We start from the raw sequence: 15,932 nt of genomic DNA on the forward strand, positions 1-15,932 counted from the left end.
TGTGTAGTTGGAAAAGACTCATTCCCATCCACCTGGCAGTGGCAGGCAGCAGGGAATGAGGTGCACATATACACCAGGCTGACGGCAGAGCCTGTGTTGTGTGGTCCTGGTGATGCCATGGCTGCAGCCCAGGGAGGCTTGCACCCAGCCCCACAGCCCCTTGTTTGCATCTGAGCCTCCTAATGCCATATGGCAAACAATTCCCTTCCTAAATTTCCATCACCTTACTCTAGAAACTGAAGCACTGCGACAGCTTAAATGATCCCATAGAAAATGTTCCGATTTTTCTCCCACTGTTATAAAACCCTTTAACCCTACATCTTCCCCTGCAGACAGTGGTGAATCTTGACTTGCCTGAAGCATTCCAGGCCCCCTGTCCTGAGCTGACACAACCGTACACACACACGATGGCTTCTCAGTGCCCCACTCTGTTTGGATGATGCACCTCTCCAGGATCAGAGGGCACTTCTCTTTGGGCTCCCTCGACAGATTCTCATCTGCAACTCACAGCCAAAACAGGCTTCATTTCCCTCAAGTGGCTCCTTTCATACCACCATAGAAGTGCTGAGTTGGAAGGGACACCAAAGGCCCAACTCCCTGCAATGAACAGGGATACCTACAGCTCCAGCAGGTGCTCAGAGCTGGAGCTGAGTTTCAGCTGTTTCTCCCAAGCTCAAAAAGCTGCTTTTGGCACTGCTTTCATAGCAGCAGATGAGGTGCTCGTGCTCTCCCACGTTCACAGAGGTGCACTGTGACCGCCGCGTGTCTCCCTGCTGTGCATTTGAGGAATGGGTGAGATAATGTACCCAGAGGCACAGGAGTGGAGATGTCAGACTAAACTCCCTCTGCACAGCTGTGGGCTGGCACTGCTAGAGCACAGCTTGGTGGCATGGTGCAGGTGGAGGCAAAGCAGGGGCTGGAGCACAGTGTGAAGTTGGGGCTGCTGACCCATGTCCCCTTGTGCACCTCCTCAGAGCGCTCCAAACTCCCTCTGGCTGATGCGTGTGATGGGACCCCTCACACAGAGCACAGCCAAAGCCCATGCTGCAGGGAACATGCCTGCTTGCCAGCAGGAAGGAGCCAAGCACGCTTCTCTCCCTCTTTCTCCCAAGATTTACAGTTTTGGCATCTGAATGCCGAAATCATCTGCCGCTGCAATGAAGCAGGACCAGTCTGGAGCTGGTGTGTGCGGAGGGGAGGGGTGATGGGGAGGCCAGTGGTGGTGCTTAGGGCTCCCTCTGGGTCTATGGAGGGTGAGGATTGTGTCAACAGATCTGCTGTGAGCTAAGAATGAATGAAGGCTTCCTTTCTGAAGCCCTACACTTTCCCGTAATCAGCTCCCCAGCAGGAGGCTTTCAGGGACTAAGGCTCCCTGTCAGACAGCCAGAGCCGACCGACGGCCATCAGAGCACTAAGTCACAAAGGCATCACTTTGCCAAACTCAGACCCACTGTACAAAGCAGAGATTAAATTCCCCTCGGCTCTGGCACAGCCAGCTTCCAGCATTCCCCAAATCCTATCCCAAACCGCCCTGTGCTCCCACTGGGGTGAGTGCACGAGCGCCGGATCTCCAGACCCCCCCCCCCCCCGTAGCGGAGCCCCGCGCGATGCCGGCTGCGTGCGGGTCCCGGGTCTGAGCACAGGGACGGGCAGGGGGCAGCGGGATGGGGGCGAGGGCCGACTGCAGCGAGCTGCCGCCGCACTTATAGGAGGAGCGGCCGCAGGACCCTCCCTGTCCCGCAGACGCAAGCTGGGCGGTGGCCCCCGTTAAAGGGGAAACTTGACAGTGCCGCGCCCGCTCCGCTGTGCGCTGCCCGCTCCGCTCCGCCGCTCCCGGCTCCGCGACGTGAGTACGGCCCCGGCACGGGACGGGGACGCGGGGGGACTTGGAGGTACTGTGGGTCCCCGGGATTGATGGGTCGGGGCAGACCAGCCCCCGGGGGAAAGGGTCCGAGGTGGATCTCTAGGGAGAAGGACGCGCCCCCCCGTCCCAGGGACCCGCGGGAGAGATGGGAGAGGGAATGCTTCCCCTGAGCACAGGGGCAGGTGGGGGCTGACGGGTGGTCTCGTGTGGAGGTGGGCTGGGACTGATCCACCCGGCGGAAAGGGGTCGGGGGAGAGTCCTCCCGGGGGGCACGGAGGGGAGATGGAGAGCGGAAGCACCCCCGTCAATCTGGGGGAGAGCAGTCGGAGGCCCACCCCCCCCCCCTGGCGGAGAGGGGCTGGGGGGGGCTCCCCGGCGCTCCTCAAGGGAGGGGGGGCAGTGGATGCCCACGGGGAGTGGGGCTGGGGGAGCCCCGGGGACTGGGAAGTCGGGGAACACTTCTAGCGGGGAGAAGGGCTGGAGGACCCCGGAGCACCGGAGCTCGGGTGCTCCCCCCCCCCCGCCGAGGGGCTCGGGAGAAGCCCCGGAGCTGCGCCCCAGCATCCCCGCCCCGGGCCGGGGCTCCCGGCGGGACGGACGGGCTCTGCCGCCGGCGGAGCGCCTCCTGCTGCCCTCGGGGCTGCGATCCGCACACACACACACACATACGTAGACGTCCACATGCTCAGCAGCATCTCCCTCTCCTCGTCTAGTTGTGCCCGAGACCGCCGCCAGGATGCTGCTCTTGCTGCTGGGGATCATCGTGCTCCACGTCACCGTGCTGGTGCTCCTCTTCGTCTCCACCATCGTCAGTGTAAGTACGGCACGGAGGCGCCGGGAAGGACGGAAGCTGTTAAATTTTATTGGAGGTCCATTTTCCAGCCCAGCTGCTTGCAGGAAAGGTTTACTAGCAGTGGGATTTTGACTTTTTTGCACTGAAAGCTCTTCCTCAGATGGGTGATAACTCTGCCATCAAATGGGTGGGAGCTGGGAGCTGCTGCGGGTGCTCAGCGCATCCACGTTGTGTTTGGGCTCACGTCTCCCAAACCACATCCACGTGGGTGAAACTGTACTGCTAATGGGCTCAGCCTGCGGGACCAGTACAGCCAGTCAGAGCAAAATGGAGCAGACTGGGACTGGTTGAGTACTGCAGCCTCAGCACCAGCGGTTTTGCTTTGCAGAGGTGCCCTGTGAGATAGGGCCAGCATCACCTACTCGAGATGTCCAGGCTGTGTGAGCAGCAGGTCAGTGAGGGCTGGGTGCTGTGTGGGTCCCGCAGCGTTGTTCTCAGCCCGGAGCTCAGTCAGGTTAGGAGGTTTGACTCGGTGTTAGAACACAGCAGTTTTGTGGAGCTGGTGAGCTGCAGTCTTGCTTCACCGCGTTTTTTCCTTTTTAAATTCTTTTTTTTGGTAGTAGCAGCAGTGGAAGAATTTACAGAAACCTTCCGAGTCATTAGGAATCACGTGGCAGCATTCAAATTGCCCGGCCAGGCAGCGGGATGCAGCGGGGAGGGGAGCACGCATCCCCCACGGGACCTGGACTGCATTTAAAGGGAATAAAGAGCTTCTGTGGTTTTTTTTGTTTTTCTTTTTCTTCTTCTTCTTCCTTTTTTCTCTTTTCTGCCGTTGAGGCCAAAGCAGCAGAAAGCAAATATGAGTATTTGCTCTGCAAACCTCTTTCTAAAGAAAAGCCTGTGGTCTGGGCAGGGTGGTGGCCGGGGTGCGTGGCTCCTGCTCACGGGGCCACATCTCATTGCAGCAATGGCTCGTGAACGGCGGGCAGACGGCGGATCTGTGGCAGAACTGCACCTCTGGGACCGGTGCCATCTTCCAGTGCCTGACATCATCCACAAATGGTGAGTGCCCCCCTGCTGCCGCTGCTGCCGCTGCCCCTTGGGAGATCAGCCTCTGCAGGTGGTTTGTGGGCACATCTGGGCTCAGCTGGCACGGAGGTTGATGCAAGCTGGGAGGTTTTGCATGTAAGCTGGTGTTTGAGCTTCGAGGGAGAGCAGATCCTGGTGGGATGTGGAGCTCCCAGGCACCTGGGAGTAGTAATTACTCCAAATCTGTGTTCAGGGATTCAGGGCAGTCTGTGCCTCAGTTTTTCCAATAGACAGGGCTGATGTCAGTGGTGTTTGTTTTCAGTTAGCCTGGCTCTGTTTTCCCTGGAAACAGATTCTTCCTGTGCAACCAGTGCAGCAATCCATGGAGCACACTGGTGTCACTGGGAGCACAGTCACACTGCTGCTGCCCTGTGCCAAAAGTGTGCTCCTGGTGTAGGGGCCAACCGATGCAACGTGGTCCTGGCGTGGTCATACAAAAGGGCCTGGTAGTGATGGGAGATGGCTGGGGCTTTGGGGGTTCATGGTTCACCCCCATCTGCAGCCTCCTGGTACCCATGGGTGGGGGCTGATGCTCTGGGAGGGAGGGATGCACCATGGGGCTCTGCTGACGCCTGCTGGTGTCAGGGTCAGTGGGGAGAGCTTGGGGCCAGGCCCAGACTGGGAGCGATCCCACTGCATCCTGCTGGCTCCCACTGGAGCCTCAGCCTTCCCCAGCATTTGGCTGCTTCACCTCCGGGCACATGAGCCCAAAAACTACTGCATTTCTGCTTGAAAAAGGTGGAGATTTGTACCCCAGCTCATAAACGCTTTCCCAGATGTGCTTTAGCAACCTGCATCGCTTGCTTTGGGTGTTTGCGGGATCACGTGTGTGGAGAGATGGCAGTGGTGAAAGGGGGTCTGTCCCAAATGGGGCTGGGAAGGGGTCCTCCACCTCCGAATATCCTGGGTGGGGGGAGGCTGTGTTGCGTGCCTCCCAGAGACCCTCTGGCTCCTTGCCATCTCTTGTCATTAAAGCTCTTAATCATGAAAAGGGCTGGATGGGCCAAGTGGGTTGGAGCGGTGGGGTTTGGTTGATAAGGTGGCACCCTGGGCTGCTCCTTGCACGGAGCTGCACCGTGCTCAGGCCTTCGCTCTCGGCCCCAGCGCTCGGGTACGCCGCGCTCCTCTCCGTGAGGAATCTGCTTACTTTCAAAAATACAAACGACCCTATAGCAGCCGCCACAGAGCGCTCTGTCTCAGCCTCTCAAAGCACGGGCTGTGCACGCTGCAGGCTGCAGAAAGCCCCAAGAATTGGTGCCTGTGCCGGTGCCAAGGACGGCGCTCAACGGCCAACGCTGCGTGCCAAGGGAGCAAGCAGCTCGGGGCTTTGGCAGAGCTCACTCCACGCGTGGAGGCAGCTGGTTTTCCTCCGTATTTCCTCTAGTATTCCTACCGCTGTTTTCTGGGGAAGGAGCAGTCTGAGCGTAGTGCTGGAATTGGTTGGATGAAGCGGGGCTGGGCTGGCGCGTTCAACACGGATGGGGATATGGGGGTGTGGGGGGGGGGGGTCATTACGCTGAGCCCTCGCCTCCCAGATTCCTCTGCTGAGCACATCCTGATGGGAACGGGGAGGTGGGAATGCAGGCGGGGTCTGCTGCCCACTGCTCTGTTCCTCCACCGCCCGCGTGCTGCGTCCGTTTCTGCGTTTGCTTGCTAGATAATGACTTTTTCTTCTTCAAGAGGCCGAGAACTATGGAAAAAATGTCGCAATCTCTGCTTCGTTTGCGCTGTCAGACATTCCTGGAAAAGACTTATCTCAGGAATTCAGCTCTGAATCCCAGAACTGTGCCGTGCTCCATCCCCGTGCAGCACGGGACCGAGCTGCTCGCGTGCCCCGATTTGCAGCAGCAGTATTCTTCCCTCCCCCCACAAAGTGGCCTTTTCTCCCCATATCTGAGTTTCTTTCTTTCTTTCTTTCTTTTCTTTCACGTGGGTAAGATTGTTTTCCTGCTCTCTACTACTGTTTCTCCGGTTTTGGGAATGTCACATGTAGGGAAGCAGTGGGGACTGGCATTCTGTAACATCATGGGATGTTTCTCCTGTTCCCTCCTCCTAGTTTCTCGTGCTGCTGCTCTGTGGCTTCGTCACAGGCAGGCTGATGGTTTGGAGCTTTTTCAGTAGGAAAATAAAACCTCAAATGTTGAGAGAGGCACAGCCTTCCAATCCACATGATCGCTGAGAGCCTGTGCTGCACTCCTGCATCTGCTGATGTGACAGCTGCAAGCAAAGCACGTGTGGGTTGCCCAGAGCAGAGATGTTTCATCAATGGGAAGCAATTTTCTTTCAGCAGTGTGTGATTTCTGCCATAACTGTGCTGCCTATGATATGAAAGGGATTTCCTCTGCTTGCAGCCAGGCTCCTGCTGTTGCCTCACAAGACACATCTGGTACAGAGTGGCCAGGGAGCAGTGTGGATCACCCTGCTCTCGGCTGCGTGAGGTCAGTTGGTTTTTCCTAGAAGAGAAGCGAAAGGAAGATGGCACTGTGGGAGGAAACCAGGGCTGTGAAACCAGAGCCCACTGCAACATGCAGTGCTGGAAAGCCCTTAACCCAACACCTTTGGGACTTGAGACACTTGGATGTTCCCATCGCTCAGGTTGGGTTTGCCCATCCCTGTTTCTGGGGACTTTAACTCAGTGGCACATGAACCCTCTGGAGGTCCTGAAATGACGCGTTCACCACCTCCACTTGCTCTCAAGCACAAGCTGGGAGGAGGCCAGAGTAACCCCGAGGGGCTTGGTGGAGCTAGCGTGGATGTCATGCACCTGATGAAGGTGGATGCAATGCTGCCAGCAGATTGCTGCTGCCTCAGCAGTGTTGCATTTTGCCTCCAGGACGTGATCTTCAATGGCCTGATGAGATGGCTGTGGTCGGTTCTGGGGTTGAGCAATGGAGATACGGTGCCAAAGAGCCAATGCCTGTTTGAGTGGGACAGCTGTGGAGAGCTGTGGAGCCTCGGAGACTTGTTGGATGGAGCTTTAAGCCAAAAGGAAGGACGAAGAAGAGGAAAAGCAAGAGGAAAGTAGAGTGCTTTGGGTGTTTCATCTCCTGAAGGAATGGCAGAACAGGACTGGAAAGAGTGGGAGGCAATTGCAGTGCTGAGTTCTTCCTGCAGCCTCAGTGCTTCCCACCTGCTCATATGCACCCCTTGAAAATACCTTGGGAGCACTATAAATCCCCATGTCCAGGGACAATTTCCAGGAATACCTCAATTCATCACAACGTGGTTCTTTCCAGGGAGCAGACACACAAGGACAGGGAAGAAGTGGCTCTTGGGTGCATACCCTGCTTCCACCAGCAGCTTGCAGCGTGGCTGGGAAGGTTCAGCTTTGTGCTGGTGGGACTGGAGCAAAGCGAGCTGCTATTCCTTGGAGCACAAAACCACTGCAAACCCAAGTGATGTGTCCTGTCCTCCTCCTAGGCAAGGATGTGGGGTCAGTTCATGTTCCTGATCAGACCTGGAAGTCTGAGGGTCTGCTTTGGACAACTCTGCTCAGAAAACACAGCTTTTGCTGCCAGCCCTCAGCTGCCTCCTTCATGCTGGTGGATATTCACCTTGTTCCTGACCCTGCTGATCTTCAGCTCCCAGCACTGAAGGAGCAGGTTTGCCTTACACATGTGATTATTCATTTTATATTCATATATATTGACAGCTATTATACTCTACAGTAAACCTCCTTAGTGGTTGTTTCCTTCCCCAGAAGTGGCTGTGTTTTGAGGCTGAGACACACAGACAGCTCGTAAGAGGCATGACAGACACGCAGTGCAGGCTGCAGGTCTCAGCACACAGATGTTTCTAATGCACAGCACTAAATTTAGTCATGCCTTACATCAAGTGCATGAGCTGACTGCTCAGAGTGATATTCTTCCACGTGTACTTTATTCTTTCTCCTTGGCTGGGTTCCAAGAGGACTTCATGTCTCTGATGTTCGACTCTAGCCAGCCAACGCCTGTCCTTTATGGCCCTCTACTCCCAGCCAGGGGCACCTTTCTGCCCATCCCACCCCATCCCACCCCACCCCACCCCACCCCACCCCACCCCATCCCACCCCATCCCACCCCATCCCACCCCATCCCATCCCATCCCATCCCATCCCATCCCATCCCATCCCATCCCATCCCATCCCATCCCATCCCGTCCCATCCCATCCCATCCCGTCCCATCCCGTCCCATCCCGTCCCATCCCGTCCCATCCCGTCCCATTAATCCTGCACCCCTTGCAGGATTTAAAACTTCCCTGCAAGGAGGGTGGGGATTTGCTGGGAGGGGGGTGTGGGCGAGCTGCTGTTCTGATGGGGATTTCAGCTCCAGTTTATGTTCTTCTAGCTTTCTTTCTTTCATCTTGCTCTTTAGAGTAGAGAAATGCATTCTTTAGCATCCCAGGGTGAAGTCTTTTCTCCCCTGTTATGCTGACAGTGGCAGTGTGAGCACATGGGGGCTTGCAGAGCTTGGGGAAATTTTAGATTTTCCTTTCTGAAAGCTGCTGGAGTAATTCCTGGCTGTCCAGAGGGCTGGAGGGCTGCCCGTGATGTGCTCTCAGGAAGCGCTGGGCAGGGCGTTATCTGTCCTTTCCACTCTGCTCCCTTTTCTTCTTCCTCCTGAAGAGCAAAGATATAAACACAGAGCTGAAGAGATGCAGGAGAAAAATGGAACAAGCAGATGGTGCCCGGGGAAACCACAAATAGCAGGTTGGGAGTGCCCAGTGCTGGCAGCCCCTTGTGCAGGCCATGGCACCCAGACCTCTGGGGGAACCTGCCTCGTTTCAACCTGACAGGTGGGACACACTGCTAACAGCAAAGGAGTTGAAAGCATTTGGGGTGAGGAGGCAGCATGGCTAGCTGCAGTTAGAGTGGTGCTTTCTAAGGAATTAAAGGCAGTTAGTTGTGTTAATACAGCTGATGTCTGTGGGCTTGGACTTGCTGCTTGCACCTGCAGCTCTGAGTAATGAGCTGGGCATCCTGGCATGGCTCTCTATGACAAAGGGGTTTCGCAAAGCTCATAAAATCATTTGCATTCAGAACCAAAAACGAGGCCTGGGGAGGCGGATGTAATTAAAAGGGCAGCTCGACTTTCTGTCTAGACAGCCTCTGCCTAAAATAACCTGCAGTTGGACATCCACCTCCAATCAGACAGGGCTCCTCTGCGAGCTTGATCCCATGGCCCTTGAAATGACAGGAGGGCCTGCGTGGGAGCCTTTCATCTAAAGCATGGCAATGGGATGGCACTCAGCAGCTGGCTGCCCTCTAACCCTATTTCTCTGCTTTAATCTGAGCAGCGAGTTTGGACTGGATGTGAGCATCTCCTCTGGTGCCCACGGAAGTGCAAGGCTGGGGCTTTCCTGGTGAGCCAGCATGAGATGGATAAAATATATAGGACGTTTGGTATTCATGTCTGTGTGAAAACTGCAGTGGCATTTCCCAAAGTGATAGCATTGATAGTTCTGTCCTAACAAATGGCAGCAACTGCTGCATGTGGAGATGAACCCAGCAGCACTGGAGCAAGGGGAATGCAGCAGCTCCTCAGCTAGGCACGTTGATACTGTGGAGTGATTTGGCACGGGGAGCATGGGAAGGAGGGAAGGAAAAAGGCTGTCTGCAATGAGCAGAGGCCACGCTGGGTGGTTTCTGTCTGCTTTTGTGAGCAGGGACTGCATTTGTTCTATTGTACGAACAGCAGGAGGCCAAACGCAGAGACAAGAGGTAGGATTTATGGGCTGAAGTCAAACAAGACAGACATTACTAAATTGCACAGGATGTTCCCTGCGGGCATGGATTTGCTATTCTCTCGTGGAGCCTGCTGGAAGGGCTCAGGCCTGCATCATCATTGCCATCCTGGCATGAGTCCGCACCACACTCCCTGCTGCAAATTCAGCTCTCAGTGCTGCTGCCGGGGGTGAGATGGGGAAGCCTGCTCACCTCTGCTCTGTGCACTGCCTCATTTGCTGCACTGAATGTTGAAAACTGTTAAGTCAAAGTGTAGCTGGTTTTGGAGGTTTAGCTGTGTTCCAGCCGTCTTTTTGCAGAAAAGCTCTTTGCTATAGTTGTTCTTTGCAGAGTGCAGCCTGGGCAGTGTCGTGGGTGGGAGCCAAACTGTGGTAGGAGCATGGGTCTGATTTTCCTGCTGGATAAATTGGCGTTGCATCATTAATGACACTAAAGTACAGGAATACTAATATCCATTGAGAGCTCAAAATTTCTACAGAAAGGCAGTGATAGCTGTCAGCATGGCTCCATCTGGGTGGTGAGCAGCACTGCCTCTCTCTGTCCAACTGCGGCAGTTCACAGGACAGGGAGGCATTTTGCTTGTTTATTTATATATATTTTTTACACGAGAGTTACACACCCATGAGGCCTGGAAATAGCTGAGCAGTGACTCACACAGGGGCTGGTTCAACTGGTCGGCTCTGGGACAGAGCTGCACTTGGCTGCTGCTGCTGGCTCCTTCCAGCAGGTTTGCCACACAGGGGCAGGGAGGTTTGCACTCACTGTTTACTCTGCTTCTGAGCGTGGCTGGCTCGCTGTCTCCCACCTTGCTGCACGTGGCTTCGGTGTTCCTAGTACAGCTGAAATGCACTTATAGTGGGAGTGCACTCTCCAAGAAGAGCATGGTCCCATTGTTCCTTTTTCCAGCACGCTGGTCCATACACATTGTCCAAAATCCCCAGGCAACATTGCAACCGTGCAGAAGCATCACTGGGACCAAGGAGCCACAGGGGTGGCAGGACTGTGACACAGGGAACGATGCTGTGGTGGGGGCTTGCTTTCACTGATGCTCACACCGAGGTCCTATGTCTGTTTTTCCCCAGAATGGTTGCAGTCTGTCCAAGCGATGATGATCCTCTCCGTCATCTTCAGCGTCCTGTCCCTCTTCCTGTTCTTCTGTCAGCTCTTCACGCTCACCAAGGGCGGGCGGTTTTACCTTACCGGGATCTTCCAAATCCTTGCTGGTAAGTGGGAGCTGATCAATGGGGCTGGGTGTGGAGGTGCACTGGGGACAGGATTTCAAACAGAGGAGAGGGAAAACGAGTGCTTTCTTGAGTATAGAATCAGGAAGGCAGCCAGGCTGGCCCATTGAAGGGAGGAGAGTATGCATAATGTGGATCCATAGAGCTCTTGCATCTCCATGCTGGTGTCCAGCCACCAGTTCACATTGTGCATCCGAATTCCTGCCTGTGCTTTCCCAGCAGGCTGCTGCTCCACCTGGGCAGATGTCATGGGGCAAGAGAGGAGCACCTAGGGTCCCATGGCTTGGGGTAGGCGCTGCCAGTGCCAGTGTTAGGTCCCACCTTCGCTGGGCTGGGCAAATGCAAATTTACTGCAGCTGCTGGTGTTTGGGGATGTACTGATGATCCTGTTTCGGCCAAAGAGGACCCAAGGATTATTTATAAACTTGCCATAAGGGGATGGTGCTTTCCCCATCAGCGAGGAGCTGCTCAAGCATGCAGGGTGAGCCAGCTGCCTTTGAACTGTCAGCTGCTATTTTTAACTCTTATGAAGTGAGCGCTGGAAACAAGCCACAGTTCGTGTACTACGTCGCAGTTCTCCAAATATAGATGCTGTAAAAGCACTGGCTCCATTTGTGTTTCCAGGTATGAAACCAAGGAAGAGGATTTTCAAGTGTTCAGGCTAGAAAAAGTAAATTGCTCAAGGAGGTTCTGTCTAATGTATGAGCCTAAGACCCAGCTGTCTGCTGAGGAGACTCACTGTCTAGGAGAGCTTTAGAAGTGCATCTGAAAACCACTGTATATCTTGCTGCTAAATCAAGGAAAAATTCACCCACTGAACTTCAGATAGAGCATCCTCTAAGTGACTGGCCACTGCAGTTCAGGAGAAGTTTAGAGTTAGCCTCTTCTAGCAAACACAGCACGAATTCTATTATAAGAGTTTCTGCTTGACCATAAAGCAAAAGATGAGTTCGTATCAGTTCATCCCAGAGAAGGCAGATGTGATGAAATACATTCAACCATGGAGACAAGGAGAGGAAATGGAGCAATGATCTGCCTGAGAACTTGTCTAACTGATCTGGGAGCAGAAGCCTGCTCTCTCCTAAGTGACTGCTGGTGCATCCTCATTGGCAGAGGAGAAGTGGTTGTGTACTCTCCTGTCTGTGCTGTGCTGAGTGTCCTAGGGGGAAGCAGCATCTGGATGCAGACCTGCTGCCTCCTTCCTTGGGTCAGACCCTTCTTCAGCCCAGTACAGAGGTCAGAAAAAGTCAGAGCTGATCTCCACACAGCTTTCCTATGGCCTGGAGGGCACTAGGCGGAGGTCTAGATGGACTGCACAGAGGTGGGAAGTGGTGTCCACCCTTGCTGTCATGCTGAATTTGAGGCCTGCAGGCTGTGCTCACCTTGCGTGAGGTTTCACCTGGTGATACAGACAGAGCTGGTCAAGGAGCTCAGCTTGACGTGGTCTTCTCACATTTTGCTGCAAAACCCAGAGTACTTCTCATGCCTGGGAAGGGATGGGAAGGCTGCTTCTGGAGCCTTCCAGGAGGCTGCATCCTCCTCATGGGGGCTGAAGCTTGGCAAAGCCAAGGGTCTTGTTAGCAGCACTGCTTAGCTTCAACTGTTGGTTGATGAGACTGGAACTGCTGGGTGCTGTGGGTGACAAAGCCAAGCCAGTATTGTCCTAGAAGCAGAAGTGGAGTGCAAGGATTGGTGGCTACTCCAACTGAGCAGAACTGGATATGTAGGAGCAAGAAAAGATGCACAAAGTCAGCTGGACATGTTGGGCATAGCAGGATGCATCCCCAGCACTTTGTTCACACTGCTTGGATCCATTCAGTGTCTGGCTGGGTTTTCCCTGCTGGGATTTCAGCCATCAGAGGCACCATAAAGCCCTGGATAGCTCTCCCACTCTTACTGCTTCAGTCTGGTGGATCCATCATGGTGTACTCACTCATAGCAACTTCCAACACTGGAAATCCAGAGTTTTGCCCGGCTTCTCCATCCCTCTCCCCAGCCCCAGCATCACTTGGGCAGGCAGCTGGGCTGTCACCATGCACTGCCCTGCAGGAATCTTTGCCCTGCTGGTGTGACAAAGCAAGACTGGAGCATGTTCTTAAAGTCAGGCTCCAAACTGGTGCTGCATTTGCCTTGCATCAGTGCAACAGCTGAGTGCAGCTGGCCTTCACTTCCTCAGCACATTCACCAGGCCAGACTCAGTGCAGATATGCAATTGCAGCCATCACCTCCAATTGTGCCAAATTCCTCCTGCAGACAATTGCTGCTGTATGTTCTGCAGTCTGTAGGTGACTGCTGTGGCTGCATGCCTGCTCTCAGTCCCACCAGCATTTGCAGACTATTGTTTTGCTCTGTTTGCATGGGCTGGGCAGTGGGAGTTTGCTCTCGTGCTCAGAGAATGGAAAGTGCCCCAGTGGCGCATTAATGAAACGTATTCCCACTTCTGCACTTTCCCACAACAAAGGAGCAGTGTCAAGTGGAATTACGGCTCAAATATCACTGTGTTTCAATGTAGGTGGTCCCGAGATCTGTGCAGGGGATGTGGTGCTGATAACAGCCCAGCAACTGTATAATAGAACTGCTGGGATGGACTGAAAGAGCTTGTTTTGGGGGAGAAATAGTGGTGGCTTTGTGTCAGCACTGGGCAGTCCTCAGTGCTGATGGGTTGTTTTTGCAACAAAGCTAAAACACTGCCCACTGGAGCTGATGGCCTGTGGCTGTCTGGGGGCACAGGGGACAGGGACAAACTTTGTATTGCAGAGTGGGGTCTGTAGGGGGAGGAGAAGAGGAGCAGGTTTTCCTCGTCCAGAGCTTTGGCAGGGACTTGGTGGCCCTCAGACGCACTTGGATGAGCATGGGCATAATAACGTGGCTTGTGTCTGCAGCAGCTCTGGTTGGATGGCTTAGGCTGCAGTTAGGGTTTTCATCGGGTCGCTCAGGGTTGCCAGGTTGGTCTGGAGCAGCAGCCCAAGGGATGAGTTAGTCCAGGGCATGCTCACAGCTCGCTTGCTCCGGGGGCTGCTGCCTCGTTGCTCAGAGCCTGGGAACAACATCCCCCCTCACCTGCAGCCACAGAGCACAGCGTTACCACCCTCCATATCCCAGTTTGCAAGCACGCAACAGAAAAAGCCATTTTCCACACTGATAATCCTCTCCAGCATGTCCAGCTGTGGGTTTCCAGCTGGGAGCTGCCGCTCACCCCATTCCCTTTGCGCTTCCCTGCAGGGCTCTGCGTGATGAGCGGTGCAGCCATCTTCACAGTGAGGCACACGGACTGGCACCAAGCCTCGGAAAACACCTCCTATGGCTTCGCCTATATCCTGGCGTGGCTGGCCTTCCCCCTGGCCCTCGCCAGCGGCATCATCTACGTCATCCTACGGAAGCGCGAGTAATGCCACGGGAGGTGCAGCCAGGGCACAGATGACGTGCACGGAGGAGACAGAGGCGGGGGAAAACAGACGAGAAAACGGAAAAGAAAATTAACCAAAAATATATATAATAATAATAATAAAAAAGAAGGAATAAACCCTCCCACCAAAAACCAAACCAAACCCAATCAACCCCAAAAGGAAACGCTCTAAGGGTTACTTGTTCATTGAAGATGTATATAGTATCTATGGTTTAAAAAACCTATTTATAACACTTTTTACATATATGTACATAGTATTGTTTGCTTTTGTTGACCATACGCTATGTTTTAAAGCCTAAAGAAAGTGCCTAAGGAATTATTACTCCTAACAGTGTAACAAGAGCGTGGTGATTTCTCTCTCATGAAAAACCTTCTTTGATCTGAACTCTCCTTCCCCATCCCAGCCTCGGTCAAGCCCTGGGACCCCCAGCTCTGGCTGCTCTTACACTGGCATAGGGCAGTGCTTCTCCACTGGAGTTTTGCCCGCTGCTGTCAGCTGGAGGCTTGGTCCCCTCTCCTGCCTGCTGTGATTTGGCAGCTGGGGTGCCGGGGCTGGCGGAGGCACTTCCAAAAGGTTCGAAGGGTTTCGGAGAAAGGGTTTGCCCAAAGTGCCTAAATGACTTATTGCCCAAGTCCCACTGCCTTGCCACCACACCCACTGAGATTTTGGGCTTTTAAATCACTTAGGTTGAATGCAAGCAAGCAGGGGCTGTGCTCCCTCCCTGTGTGTGCTGGGTGCACCCCAAGCATGGGTACTTCCATCATGAAATGTGCATAATCTTTGCGCAGAGTTAGAGTGCCAATGAGCAGGAAGCAAACCCAGTATATCTATGAAATCAAATGCCAGATATATGAAATGGTGCTATCTATTTACCATTCCTTATACTGCTAGCAATTTAACCTTATTCACTGGAAATTCAGCTAACAATCTTGAGGTAAACAACAAAGCTAGAAACGAGAAATAATTCTGTGTAATATAAATGAGCTTATAATTGCTTTTGTACTTAGACAACTTACTCTTTACTATTATTTTTAATAAAGCATTTATAACCAAGGTTCCTATTCCCCCCGTGGTCAAGAGGAACAGAAGCAGCTCTGGCTGGAGCCCTGCTGGCCCAGTGCTGGAGTGCAATGTCTGTCCTCTTATCTGTGCATCAGAAATGTGTCTGGCAATGAACGGGCACCTGCTCAGACCCCAGGCTGCCTCCTGAGGACTCCAGACACTGCGTTCCTGTCGTCATTTTTGTTTCATTTGTTTTTTTCTTTTTTTTTTTTTTTTTTTTTGCTTTGCTTTTCTGATTTTATACCAACTGTGTGGACTAAGAAGCAATGAAATAAAAGTCAGAATAACTCCGTTGCTTCTGCTTTCGACGTCTTTGCAGGTTAGAGCCAAGCCATGCTCCATCAGCCTGCTTCCACAGCCATCCCACCAGGGGGCTCGCTGCGGATTTTGGGCTCCATCCTCCTGCTGAGGCGGGCCGTGAGCTTGCTGGGCTGCCTTGTAGGCAGACACGCTGTGCTGGGAGCATGACCCATCAGTGGCATTAGTGGTGAGACCATGGCCTGAGCTCAGCACCCTATTCCTGCTCATCCTTCTGGCTCTGCACTAAGATGTCCCTGTGATATGGACACCAAAGACAGCAGAAGGCAGCAGGAGAACACACCTGAGCAGGGAGTTTCAGGTCAGCCCCAGTTGCTGGGGGGCCTGATCAGCTCTGCCACACTGCACAAACAGCCAAAGCCTTTTCGGTCCGTGCACTGAAACACCCAGAGCCTGGGGACACAATGACAGCCAGAGAAACAGCACACTGTAGGC

General features: G+C 53.9%; 1 protein-coding gene across 1 annotated transcript; it reads left to right on the forward strand.

Moving 5' to 3' along the window:
* Nucleotides 1-1,765: 1,765 nt before the first annotated feature.
* PMP22 (peripheral myelin protein 22) lies at nt 1,766-15,467 on the forward strand. The gene is made up of 5 exons (XM_065735109.1): nt 1,766-1,846; nt 2,578-2,678; nt 3,623-3,719; nt 10,552-10,692; nt 13,933-15,467. The coding sequence occupies exons 2-5, from the start codon at nt 2,601-2,603 to the stop codon at nt 14,097-14,099; spliced, it is 483 nt and encodes a 160-aa protein (XP_065591181.1). The 5' UTR covers nt 1,766-1,846; nt 2,578-2,600; the 3' UTR covers nt 14,100-15,467.
* The last annotated feature ends 465 nt before the right edge of the window (nt 15,468-15,932 follow it).

Source organism: Cyrtonyx montezumae, unplaced genomic scaffold, assembly GCF_038088225.1.
Source record: "Cyrtonyx montezumae isolate F1298 unplaced genomic scaffold, pur_monq_1.0 scaffold_19, whole genome shotgun sequence".
In the NCBI taxonomy this organism is placed as follows: domain Eukaryota; kingdom Metazoa; phylum Chordata; class Aves; order Galliformes; family Odontophoridae; genus Cyrtonyx; species Cyrtonyx montezumae.